This window comes from Corticium candelabrum, chromosome 7, assembly GCF_963422355.1.
Source record: "Corticium candelabrum chromosome 7, ooCorCand1.1, whole genome shotgun sequence".
Lineage (NCBI taxonomy): Eukaryota > Metazoa > Porifera > Homoscleromorpha > Homosclerophorida > Plakinidae > Corticium > Corticium candelabrum.
This window is the reverse complement of record NC_085091.1, coordinates 578,600-592,103: the sequence shown is the minus strand read 5'-3', so window position 1 is coordinate 592,103 and position 13,504 is coordinate 578,600. Positions and strand designations below refer to the sequence as shown.

General features: G+C 43.1%; 1 protein-coding gene across 1 annotated transcript; it reads right to left on the bottom strand.

The window, feature by feature from the left end:
- Positions 1–323: 323 nt before the first annotated feature.
- LOC134182387 (phosphatidylglycerophosphatase and protein-tyrosine phosphatase 1-like) lies at positions 324–3,318 on the bottom strand. Its single transcript, XM_062649783.1, has 4 exons — positions 3,093–3,318; positions 769–849; positions 521–712; positions 324–467 (listed from the first exon to the last, which is right to left on the bottom strand). The coding sequence occupies exons 1-4, from the start codon at positions 3,240–3,242 to the stop codon at positions 324–326; spliced, it is 567 nt and encodes a 188-aa protein (XP_062505767.1). The 5' UTR covers positions 3,243–3,318.
- Positions 3,319–13,504: the final 10,186 nt, after the last annotated feature.

Here is a 13,504-nt window from a genome sequence, read left to right as displayed (position 1 = left end):
CGTTTTCGGAGAAAAGGAGATCAAACAAGACTTTCTCAATTTTGTGGTGTTAGTTATTCCTAACCACCAAAGTAAAAACTACCTTTTCGTAAAGGACACTGTTATCATCGAAAGATGGACAGCTCAAGGTTCAAGGTGTGTGTGTGTGTGTGTGTGTGTGTGTGTGTGTGTGTGTGTGTGTGTGTGTGTGTGTGTGCACGCGCACATGCATGTGTACCAAGATAAAGCAACAACTAAGTCAGAAAAACGACCAAACCCATCAAAACTTACTACGTACAACCAATAACCAACACAGCAAATACACTAAACAATAAACTTAAACTTTATTTTCCATATTCCCATTTTCCATGCTCATTTTCTTGTCTATAAAACTCCCTAATTGCTTCCCATTGGAACTTCCCCAGCTTCACCTGTGGACGTTTTGCCTTCAACAAATCCACTGCCTCTTGAGGATTTAACTTTTGATCCTTCAGTTCAATAGCAAATCAGTAAACAAACATGCTACAACAAACTTCCATACCTTCATGAGATAACACGCCACGAGTGTTGCACTTCGTCCTCTTCCTGCTTTACAGTGAACATACACGTTGTGATCCATTTTCTTCAGTCTTTCTATCATGTTCAGAGCAGTTGATATCTGAAGAAGTGAAGGTGCGTAAAAGTATTCTCTGACATCGAGTCGTATGTATTCAACTCCACGTGATGCCCATTCCTACAGAGCTACTACATAATCAATCTGTTGATCAATAAATATATTGATTGACTGACTTCCGGTGAGAAGGTAAAGAAACGAGTTTCATATGATTCGTTTACAGATATGACGCCCTTAATATTGTGCTTCTCTACAAGCTAAATGAACACAGAATATCAATTTTTATGTTCTAGTTTAAAATTATTTTTAAATTAATTATTTATATTATTTATATTAATTAATTACATTTAATACTCATTTCATATTTATTTATAATTTATAATTTAATAAATAATTAAATAATTAATATAAATTATATAATTAAATGAATATTTAATTACTAAAATCATGTTTAGTTATTTATTGAATTAAAAATTAAAATAAATATGAAATAAGTATTAAATGTAATTAATTAATTAATATAATAAAATAATGTAATTAAATATTAAATATTTATTTAGTTAGGTTATTTAGTTAAATAACTAATATAAAACAATATAATTAAATAAATATTTAATTACTTAAATAATATTTGATTATTAAATAATAAATTAAAAATAAATATTAATTGATATATAATAACATAGCTAAATAAATATTTAATTACTAAAATAATGTTTAATTATGTTATTTAATTATATTATTTATATTAATTAATTTATTACACTTAATATTTATTTTTAATTTAATGCATAACTAAATAAATATTTAATTACTAAAATAATGTTTAGTTATTTATTAAATTAAAAATAAATATAAAATAAGTATTAAATGTAATTAATTAATTAATATAAATAATCTAATTAAATAACATAACTAAATTAATATTTAATTACTAAAATAATATTTATACACAAACGTAGTTATTGTTAAAACTGGAATTGTTAGTAGAGCAGCAGCAGGTAGCATATTAGCCTCGAACTTCCAGACCAGAGTGCGCGCGAAGCGCGAGAACTCTAGTCCGGACCAAGTCGATACTAAAATGATTTCGGAAATAGCCTTCTAAGCCAATCGGCTCCTTATAGCCGGAATGTCGGTTGTAACTTCTGATTGGTTTAGCAGTAATTGGTTATGCTAAGTGCACTAGCGCTGATTGCGCGCGTGTGAAACACGCGTGGGCGGCTAAGTGCACGCCAGAGCCGTGATGAAGACTCTGGTGCACGCACACACCTTACTTTTAGTTTTCAGCTTCAGTTCTTCGATATTTTCAAGCTTGCAGTGACAGGACATGCACAGCAGCGTCGCTAGACCATCACCTTTGACAACTGGTCGAGCGGTAGTCTCCCCAGTCGAGCGGTTAGACTAGCTAGCGGTCTGCCAAAGAATCAAAGAGTCGTGGTTTCGTGCCGTCCACCAAGATATCACCGCAAACACGGCAAACGTCTTTTGTTTGTGAGATCTCATGACATTTGCAAATGATATGTTGATCTAGGTAAAACGATCTTACGCTGTTTAGACTACCATTTAGCATCGCTTTTGATAAATACTTCCGGAATCGTTTAGTATCGACTTAGTCCAGACTAGAGTTCGCGCGCTTCGCGCGCTCTCTGGTCTGGAAATTCGAGGCTAGTAGCATATTTGCATGAAAAGTTAGACCTTAGAGTGAGAGGGAAGCATGTCAGAGCATGAAGTGATTCCAGGTGTCAAAGTATACATAAACAGCCGCTCAGTGTCAATATGCAGTTGGTTGAATAGGACATTTGGGATGAAGAACAACGACGCTTGCTGTATAAGTAGGTAGTAATAATTTGTTAACTGCTCTTTATCTGCTCAGGTTGCCAATTATCAGCTTTCTTGTCGCTCACAAACGTATGACCAAGACATTGTGCTGCTGCAAGTAAGCTTAGTTATTTCTTAAATTAAAAATTTAATAGTTATGTTATTTGATGATATTATTTTATATTAATTAATTAATTAGGTGTAATATTTATTTTTAATTTAATAAATAACTAAATAAATATTTAATTACTAAAATAATATTTAGATATTTAATTATTAAAATTATTTCCAAACTTTTAATTATTATAAACTAAAAACCAATTATTTTATCTTTAATTTTCTATACCTTAAATGCGCATATATACAAAGCATTGGCATTCCAAAGTCTACTAATCACATGATCAAGTGGTACTAAAACCTAAAAATGACCATAAAGTTTTAAATAATACTAACATAAACAGGTATTAAATATAAATAATAAATATAAATAATATAATTAAATTAATTTTATTCTCTATACCTCAAATGCGCATACAAAGCATTGGCATCCAAAGTCTACTAATCACGTGATCAGATATTCATTCACTAAACATTGTAAATGATCATAAACTTTTATAATAAATAAAAAATTAACATGTAAATATTGTATAAAGCCGTGTAATGTAACAATAGTGTGTCTAACCTCGTCGGCGTGACGTCTGAGCGGCAGCGCTCCTAACAGAACGAAGTTATCGATGCGATCATACCATCTTCTGTTTCCACCTTGACGAACGATATTCCAGAGAAGAGATGGAAAGTAGAGAAGACGAGCAAGCAGCCAATACAGAAACATACGCACTTTCAATTGATTTCAATAAGCAGACCTCGCAGTTCAGACAAGTCTGGGTTACTTAATTATTAGTGTAAAAATATATTTACAACGTGAATTTATCCTAAAATGTTAGTGAGGTATAAAAATAAAAATAATTTGATATTGATATCAATATTGATCTTTCACAATTTGGTGTGTCATCGGTGATTCAGTCTTCAGCCATTTCTTGGTCTTCGTCATTCACTCCATACAGAACATTCTCTGACGTCCTGCTTTTTCTAGAATCACTAAAAGTAATAAAGAAATTAATTAATGACACCAACAAATTATGACAAATAAACAAACAAATTAAACAGACCAACAAGCATCAGGTAGACAAACAAACAGATAGACAGACAGACAGACAGACAGATGGACAGACATGCAAACGGACAGACAGAAAGAACCCAGGAGAAGGTATGTCAATTCTGAAGACAGATCAGACATAGTCGTATTCGATTCGGCATCGGGGATGGATCTTGAATTGGATATTGCCCTAGCGCATCCCTGGAGCAATGAACTAGAAGGTTTATCAGCTACAACTCAGAGAGCAGCGGCAACCAGAAGAGAAATCTGAAGATCAAAAAGTACGACCAGGAGCTCTTGCCTGGAGGTTTTCGAGCAACATTTGTGGCTATAGTCTTCAAACATTTTGGCTGTTGGGGAGAGAAAGCTGAAGACTATTTGAAAAAACTGTCACAGCTATCAAGAGACGAAGACGGAAAGCCAAATGCATCAACCTTCAAGACATACTGGAGATCTGTGTTCTCTGTGTGTCTACAACGATCAAATGCTAAATTGATTGACAGAAAAATAAAGAAGATTGTTTCAAGAGACAGCAACATAAACATAAATAGTCGTAGGTAGAACCAAGCCCTATTGGCTTGGGTAGTATTTAGTTGCTTTGCTTAGATGGTGTATAATAGTCCAATGTTTGAAAATATATGTATTGACAGACAGACAGACAGACAGCAACAGAAAAGCAGATCAACTGACCTGACAGACTGACAAACACAGACAGATAGGTAAACAGACAGACAAACATACATACAAACAGACAGACAGACAGACAAACAAAAAACAAACAACTGAAAGACAAACAATGTACAGCACTGACCGCTGCTCACTTGACTGATACAAAACATCGGACAGACAAACAAAAAACAGACAACTGAAAGACAAACAATGTACAGCACTGACCGCTGCTCACTTGACTGATACAAGACATTGGCACTCTCTCATTTACCCCTGAGTCGACACAAGCAGTTTGTAACCGAACAACATCACATGACACATACAGCTCAAAACAACTAACATTTGAATAAAGGTGACGTCTTCATACTGGTGGCCTGAATGGGATTTTTATACTTATGTAATGAGTATAGCGTTAGAGAGTAACTGCTAGAGCAACGTCTACTGCTAGAAGACAACACTACGTATGCCCAACACCCGCTATTACATCATGCACTACACTAACCCCCTCCTTAATATTGTAGTCTATTACAGAGTCACTTAATTAAGTAATTTGGTGGTCTTGTAGTGCGTCTGAGTCTTATGTCCACGGAGTCTTCAGGCAATCTGTTCTAGGCTTGACGTACATTGCAAGGCGTGTGATGTTCGAATCCGTCAAGTGGTGGTGAGGGACTAGTTTCCGCTGGTGGAGTTTGTGACGGTTCAGAAGTCGCTTTCACATCTGCTGGTTGCTCCGTCTCCTTTGAGTAGGAACGGCCTTGCTCTAAGGTCGTTGTGCAACTGGGGTGGAACGGCTTGTAACCTTGTTTGTGCTGGTGGATCTTCCTGGTTGTCTTTGGGAGCGTCAGCCGGGCTTTTAACTTAACTGTCTCTGAGATTTCTTTTGACGCTCGTTGATAGCATGGTTTTAGCCGGTTATAGTGTACTACTTTTCGACGACCTCCTCTCATTGGTTGAATCATGTAGCTATAGTCTCCACACGTCGAGTTATAATTTTGAAAGGACCGGTCCAAGGGCAAGTGAGTTTTCGATTACGTTCTGTCGGAGCTGTAAAAAGATAAACTTTGTCTTCAGGGGTGTACTTATGACTGGTTCGTGAGTCGTAGCTACGCCTCTGCGCCTCCTGTGCTGCAATAAGATGAGCTTCCACTGTTTCTCGAGCAATTATCTGGCGGTTCTGCAAACCGGTCATAAAAGACTGAGGATCTTCGGGTGGAGTTTGAGAAGTGTCAAAACAAGAGTCTGCAGGCAACTAAGGGGAACGCCTGTACACTAGCTCAAACGGAGAGTAACCAGCCGATGCCTGTTTTATTGATCGGTACGCAACCAACAATGAAGACAACCACAGATCCCAATCGTTTGGACTATTGCTGCAGTATTTAGTAAGTATGCTGATGAGTGTGCGATTCAGACGTTCGACTAAACCGTCACATTGAGGATGACCCGGAGCAGTGCGCACCCTGGCAATTCCCAAGCGGTCGCATAGCTCTTTGATTAGTGCACTCTCAAAGTTTAGGCCTTGATCGGAAAGTAGTATAGCAGGTACGCCGTGACGACTCACAACCTCTTCTACAAGCGCTCGGGCGACAGTTTCGGCCTTCTGATCTTTCAGAGAAACAGCTTCCGGCCAGCGAGTAAAATAGTCAGAAACTAGCAAGACGTATTTGTTGCCGCGTTGTGTCACCGGCAGTTCCAGAATATCCATGGCTACCATTTCAAATGATCTGCCCATTGGAATAGACTGAATGTTTGCTCGTTCGGAGCGATTGGACTTACGGTAGCGTAGGCATTTGTCACAAGTTTTTATATATTCAACAATGTCTTTCGAGTAATTGTGCCAATAAAACCTTTCTCTCACCGGATCTGCTGTTTTGTCTATACCCAAGTGATCACCAAAGGAATCGTCATGAAGTTGTTGTAAGACGTCGTGGACGACAGAAGTTGGAAGTATTGTAGTTAGCCCCTGTTGCGGTCCAGGGCTACAAAGTCTACAAAGTACGCCGTCCTGTATCACTAGTTGGCTCCATATTTGTCGATATCGTCGCAAGGCGCCTGAACGCCATGGTCCGCTTGGAGGTGGACAGACGTTACTGGTCACTAAATTGTCGATTACCCGTCGCAGTACCGGATTTTGGCGCTGGGGTTGGCTAGCTTCGCGTTCGCATAACTAGGAGAAATGCTGATGTTTTGACATAAAACAGTATCAGGGTGACAAAGACTTGCAAGCTGCTTCGTATCTCCACAAGAATGGGGCCGTCGTGACAAGGCATCAGCATCCGTGTGCTCCACCCCGCTTTTGTAGTGGACTTTGAAGTCGTATTGGCTCAGTTCATTCACCCAGCGGGCAAAACGGTTTTTTGGTTTCTTGAGAGAATCCAGAAACGTCTGTGGCTGATGATGGTCCGTGATAACTAGAAATGAACGTCCATAGAGGTACGGCCGGAAATGAGCAATGCCCCAAACGATTGCCAGGGCTTCTTTTTCAATGGCTGGATAGTTGGTTTCTGCAGAGTTTATTGACGGCTAGCGTAAGCAAGAGGGCGTTCAGCTCCGTTTTGAACTTGAGATAAAATGGCACTAACTGCGAAATCGCTAGCGTCCGTTTTCAGCCGAAAAGTTAATGCAAGTTGGGATAGGCGAGAACTGGAGCTTGACAAAGAAGATGTTTCAACTGAGCAAATGCCGTTCTGCTTCTGGCGTCCACTGAAAAGTCACCTGTTTTCGTGTTAGTCTGTTGATTGGACTAGCAACATGAGCGAAATTGTCGATAAAACGTCGGTAATAACTTGCAATGCCGAGAAAAGCCTTGAGCTCTTTAACGGTCTTGGGTGTTGGCCAGTTGAGAACTTTTGCCACCTTTGACGGATCAGTCGAAATACCACTCTTCGAAACCTGATGTTCAAGATAATTAACTTGCGTTTTCTCGCAAAATGGCATCTAATGGGAGAGAGCTTCAGCCAGCTTGTCTGAGACGGTCTAAAACCAGTTGGAGTCGAACGAGATGCTGCTCAAAGGTGCTAGATAATATGATAATATCATCTAAGTAAATGAGACTCGCGTCCCAGGTTAGTCCTTGCAGTACTAGTTCTATGAGGCGTTGGAATGTAGATGGCGCATTGCATAGAGCGAAAACCATAACTTGAAACTCGTAGTGATCGGAATGTGTAGTGAACGCAGTGTTAGGCTGAGGCTCGGCGTCTAATTCGACTTGCCAATAACCAATGACGAGATCTAACGTCGAGAAAAACTGCTCACCGCCGAGAGCTGCCAATGTATCATCTACTCGTGGTAGGGTATGCGTCTTTTACGGTGACGTCGTTGAGACGGCGAAAGTCAATGCAAGACCGAAAACGTTCATCCTTTTTGAGTACCAAAAGGACCGGTGACCATGGGCTAGAACTTGGTTTGATGATATCGTTTTCTAGCATGCTCTGTACTTGGTGTTCAGCTTCCTGACAAAGACCAAATGGTTGTCGATACGGTCGTTGTCGCAGGGGATGATGGTCGCCTGTGGCAATATGATGGCGGGTTACGCTGGTACGTCTAATGTCGGATAGTCCTGTAGAGAATAGGTCGGAATATCATCCCAACAAGTTTTGAAGGGCTGCTCGTTGGGCTGACGTCAGCTCACTTTGTGACCCATCGAATTGACTCCAGTCGGTAAACTTGCGCGTAGAACAAAATGCTGTCGTATTCGATCCTGAGCAGTCCGTAGTTTGTGAAGGATGTAGAGTTGTAACGCCACTGAGATCAGCGTCGACGCAAACGCGGCCTAACGTCTTCCCACGATACAGCTTGACGGTGCCGGTCACGTTCAAATGCGAACAAGTATTTTACCCAAACGACCATTAACTATGGCCGGAGCTGCAAGTAACCCTAACTTTCTCCAAGTCTGTGGTCAGGCTCGAACAAGCAGTCGTTACTGTCGCATATTATCTCTCCGTGTTCTCCAATCAAGGCTTCTAGTACAATCACTTCTCGCTGGTACGGCGTAAGGGTAATATCGTCTAGTAAGGCGACGCGGCAACCCTGTGTTCGAGATGTACTTCTAGTCTGTTCTTGAATCGGTATCAAACGGCCTTGCCAACGCAAACAGTGCTCACTAAACAGTACATCAATTGCGTTCTGTGTCAAGAAATCAACTCCTAGTATCACACCTACAGACACGTTAGCAACAAAAAACCGGTGTTCTGTTTCTAAGCATCCAAGCTTCACGGGTAACCGGACCTCTTCTGTTACAGGCAAATGCTCACCATTAGCCATTTCCAGAGTTAAAGACGATGAAGTTAGCGACGGAGTGGCGGCGAAGGACTCAGGTAGAATAGAAACACCTGCTCCTGTATCCACTAAGCAGCGTACTTGCTGTCCGGCAATTTTAGCCTCTACATACACCACGTGACTATCAGTTGACGTGTTTGTTCCTACTACTGCACTTGGCAGTTGTCTATCACAATCAACATGGACACCTGAATACTGTGGTTGTGATGTATTCCATTTGCTACGTTTACTATCTGCTACAGTCTCAAAGAAGGGCACTGCGATTGGTAGTGACCAATCCCCCACATCTCCAGCACTCAACAGTCCTACGTAGTCCGCTGGCTAGCCCTTTGCCTTTGTTGCCTCGCTGCCCTCGTCCTCTGGTTGCGCGGTAGTCGCGAGGCTGGTCCCCGGAGACTTCCTGCAAGGCGGCGGTCATCTCCTTCATCGTCGTGACTAGCTGTTCGGGAAAACTGACTCCTGAAATTGCTGAGGACGACTTCACTGCCCGTTCCTCCGTACCACGTTTGGCTTTCGACCTATTGATAGCTTCTAGTTCGAGGGCGGCCTTGACTGCATCGTCCAACGACTTTGGCTTTGCATGGCGAACGCGTATGCGGAAGTCATCCTCAGTCAGGCCATCCATGAATTGATCGCGCAACAGCAGATCTTTTTGCAGTTGCTATTTTGGAAAAGCGCGGAAGCCAATGTGCGAAGTGTTATGGCGAACTCGAGAAGTCGCTCCTCGTCCCTCTTGGTTCTTGCCCTAAACTCCGTGCGGTAAAGCTCCGATTGGTCCAGAGGTTCAAAAGGAGAGGTTAGAGCCGATTTCAACGACGATTTCTCCTCGGCAGTAAGTGACCTATAGAGTTCAGGCGGGTAGCCCTTTAACCGTAGAGCAAGATATTGTCGCCGTTGTGTATCGTCCCACTCGTTCACCTCCGCGTGCAGCTCAAAGTCGTCTAGCCAATCACGCCATCGCAGATCAGGGTCGCCCGTGAAACAATCCGGCAGCACCGCCGGGCGTCGTTTGGCCGAAACTGTGTTGCTGTTTGCTCTAAATGGAGATGGCTTCACTTCGACGTGCTCGTTGCTCATCCCACGTCTGTCACCAGTGTAATGAGTATAGCGTTAGAGAGTAACTGTTAGAGCAACGTCTACTGCTAGAACGACAACACTACGCATGCCCAACACCCGCTATTACATCATGCACTACACTTATACTTATACTTACTTAGGCGGTTGACTTCTTGCCATCGCCGAAATTCGATTTAGCAAGACCACGCTTACCTTTTCGTCCGCCTTTGAGAACTGCTCAGACCTGCTATTATGAAGGTCTGGCTGATGGACGAGGGGCGGAGCACAAGGTACCGCGCATGCCCAAATTGCCATTTGGTTCCGTGCTGGTGGGCAGGAGGGTCTTGGACCCGGACTCCAATCCCCACCTTGTCACGTCAGCCCCCTAAAATAGGGAGCTAACGGAGAAAGTAGGGAACACGGGGAAGAGAGGGAGGGGTATAAATTGGAGCTTGTGTCGCAACGGCGCAAAAGCTAAGACTGAGTTGGCGCGCCAACGTTAAGTGCATGTGTCCTAATTGTGGTACCACCCCAGGCCCAGCGTGCGCGCCGGCTCACGGGGTGGAGTCAACCTCGTCTAACTACATTAAACACCATTTGACTCTTTACCTTCGCCGAAACTCGATTTAGCAAGACCATGCTTACCTTTTCGTCCGTCTTTGAGAACTGCTTAGGCCTGCTATTACGAAGGTCTAGCTGATGGACGAGGGGCGGAGCCCGAGTTACTGCGCATGCCCAAATTGCCATTTGGTTCCGTGCTGGTAGGCAGGAGGGTCTTGGACTCGAACTCCAACCCAACAGGAGAATTCTCGTAGAGAACGAGCCCGTCCAAGGATACGTCTTTGGTCTTTGGTCCTTGGAAGTACCCGGAAGGATACGTCCGGGTGGGTAGCGAGCTCACGAGTCCAAGAACTTATACGTAGTGCCAGCGGGGAGAACGAGAGTTCCTTTTTAATCGGGCGCGCGAACTTCAGCGGGACGACAGCTCTCCGGCGTCGACAAGTCTTTCATGTAGTGGTACTTGCCGTTGAACACGTTACACGCCGCTAAGTTCCGGACGAACATGTTTCCTAGCGAGCACAACGACATGAGAGATAGCCGCACCCAAAGACACAAGTCCACCAGTATAGTGAACAACACACCAGATGCCAATGGGTTGATAAAGATAACCGATATGCGTTTACTGTTAGCTATGACAAGCCGAGCGAGCCTTAATTCAGCAAAGAAAAACAACCAAGCAGCGATAACCGCAGGCAATAGGCAACCCAGCAGTTCTGGCAACTAAGCCATTTCTGCGCTACTTGTTAATCCAGCGAGCAGCCTCTTCAGTTGTGATGGAATTCGTCGGTATGAAGATGAATCGTCTTCTCTCTTGGTGCATGATTAGATGCGCCACGACAGGCGTCGCATCGGTGACCTGTGCGGCGTCATCGCAGACAGACGTGCCTGTAGGTACAACCCGCCCTGTTACAGCATAGTCTCGCGTAGCCAGAGCCCTTTCGCCGCGTCCTCCTCGGCGAAATGGGGTCTGGTGAACGGCCTTTGATGTCGCTGTGAGCCGCGTAGCCAGAAATCGGCTATCTAAAGACCGGATTTTGTTTCTTAAACGCCTCACTAAAGACGAGACTGATATGCACGCAGTGCAATTCTATCTCAATTAGCTTCTCTTGTTTCGTAGAGAACAACTCGAAGACTACAGCTAGAGTCGTTGCTGTTTGTGAAATCTGCGTGTGTACAGCAGCGATTAAACGCGGCCGCGGGAACGTTGACGTCGACAGACTTCGATTTCATGCAGACATGATCGACGTCGTACGATCTAGAGTTGTGCGCTCGTGTCACAACGGAGACTGAATGCGAACGTACTGAATGGATGCGAACGTACTCGGTGATGTTTCCTGTTTGCTGTTTTTTGACGTCTAAAGCGATCGCAGACAGTCCAGAGTGAGCGATATCTGGAAGGGTTGGAGCTGCATGACGTCATCGAAACAAGATGAGTCGTCTTTCTGTGTTTGGGTAATCATTTCATGTGTTTTGTGCTTTGCTTTGGTGAACACATACAGTAGCAACCAGGAAGAGACCACGTTGACAAAAATGCTGGACGTCCCAAGGTGGTACAGATTCGATGTGTTGTTTGAAAGAGCTAGATATTACGCGTGTTCCTGCAGCGTAACTTCCAGAGTATGTGGAGCTTCAGGGAGACTACTTCCATCCAACTGTTTTCTCTTGCTCAACAAGGTGATAGCATCTGGTGGTTTCATCAAACACAAAAGCACATATGTTTCATTGCATGATTTATGATCATGCATGCAGCGCTACATGATCTATAATTTTACACAGTTATTACAACATGCAGTTATTTATTTCACTGGAAGGTCAAAGGTACAGCAGTTACCACAGTCACAACTAAGTACACAAACATCACAACAACCACATCCTTTTCCTGCACTGTCTTCACTACCAGCAAATAAAAAATCAGTAAATAAGCACTCCCAGGACAAGTTGTAAAATTTTGTCCATATTTCTTCATCGAGGATGAAACTGTCCTGTGCAGATGTCCATATACAAGCAGTGCAGTTGCTGTCAAGCCATCTCTTCCAGCTCGCCCAGTCTCTTGGACATAATCTTCAATGAGTTTTGGAGGACTCCAATGAACAATCCACCTAATGTTGGGAATGTCAACACCCATCCCAAATGCTGTTGTAGCTATCAGAGCTCTCAATGTGCTGTCTAATTTACTAAATGACATCAAAAATTTTTCTTTCATCTCGACTGTGGAGGCACTCGAACACATATCAACTAGACGAAATTCTTGCCAATCAATACAATCTGATGGAAATGTAAAGTGGGATCCCAACTTTGATCTGAGCTGAAGATACAGTGACCAACTGTTGTCTATTTAGTACAAACGATTTAGTAAAAAAACTCTAAACTAGCTATATATGGACTACCATATATGTATATCTATGAATTAATACATGATCATGCAGTATACGCATGCAGTGTTGATCGTTACGTAAAGGTTACTCAGGGCCAGGCAGATATCACATACTGTATAAAGGTAAGTAGTAGAGACTTGCGTGTTCCACAGATTGACATGCAGTGTCAGAAGTGAAGTCTGCAACCTAAGCTGCTTCCGTTCATATTACTTCAATCACAACGTGGTCTCTTCCTGGTTGCTACTGTATGTGTTCACCAAAGCAAAGCACAAAACACATGAAATGATTACCCAAACACAGAAAGACGACTCATCTTGTTTCGATGACGTCATGCAGCTCCAACCCTTCCAGATATCGCTCACTCTGGACTGTCTGCGGTCGCTTTAGACGTCAAAAAAACAGCAAACAGCAACCATCACCGAGTACGTTCGCATCCATTCAGTACGTTCGCATTCAGTCTCCGTTGTGACACGAGCGCACAACTCTAGATCGTACGACGTCGATCATGTCTGCATGAAATCAAAGTCTGTCGACGTCAACGTTCCCGCGGCCGCGTTTAATCGCTGCTGTAAACATGCAGATTTCACAAACAGCAACGACTCTAGCTGTAGTCTTCGAGTTGTTCTCTACGAAACAAGAGAAGCTAATTGAGATAGAATTGCACTGCGTGCATACCAGTCTCGTCTTTAGTGAAGCGCTTAAGAAACAAAATCCGGTCTTTAGATAGCCGATTTCTGGCTACGCGGCACACAGCGACATCAAAGGCCGTTCACCAGACCCCATTTCGCCGACGAGGACGCGGCGGGGGCTCTGGCTACGCGAGACTATCTACGGCATACCGGGTTTTGAGCGGCCGAGTAGGAGCTGCCCTTGTGCGATCGAGTAGACTGGCGTTGAGTTTGGCGGGAGGTGTTGCAGTTAGCCTTTGTTGTGTCACCTGGCTCTTGATGCGGGCACAAAGCACATGCTGTAGTGCTATGGTCTGGCTTCAAACAGTGCAAG

Bases quoted from the DNA above. Each gene is read 5' to 3' on its own strand.
- LOC134182387 (XM_062649783.1), bottom strand. From the start codon at position 3,242: ATGTTTCTGTATTGGCTGCTTGCTCGTCTTCTCTACTTTCCATCTCTT. The intron at 850-3,092 runs GTTAGACACACT...GTGTTCATTTAG, and splicing joins TCAGACGTCACGCCGACGAG to CTTGTAGAGAAGCACAATAT. The intron at 713-768 runs GTCAGTCAATCA...GTAGCTCTGTAG, and splicing joins TCTTTACCTTCTCACCGGAA to GAATGGGCATCACGTGGAGT.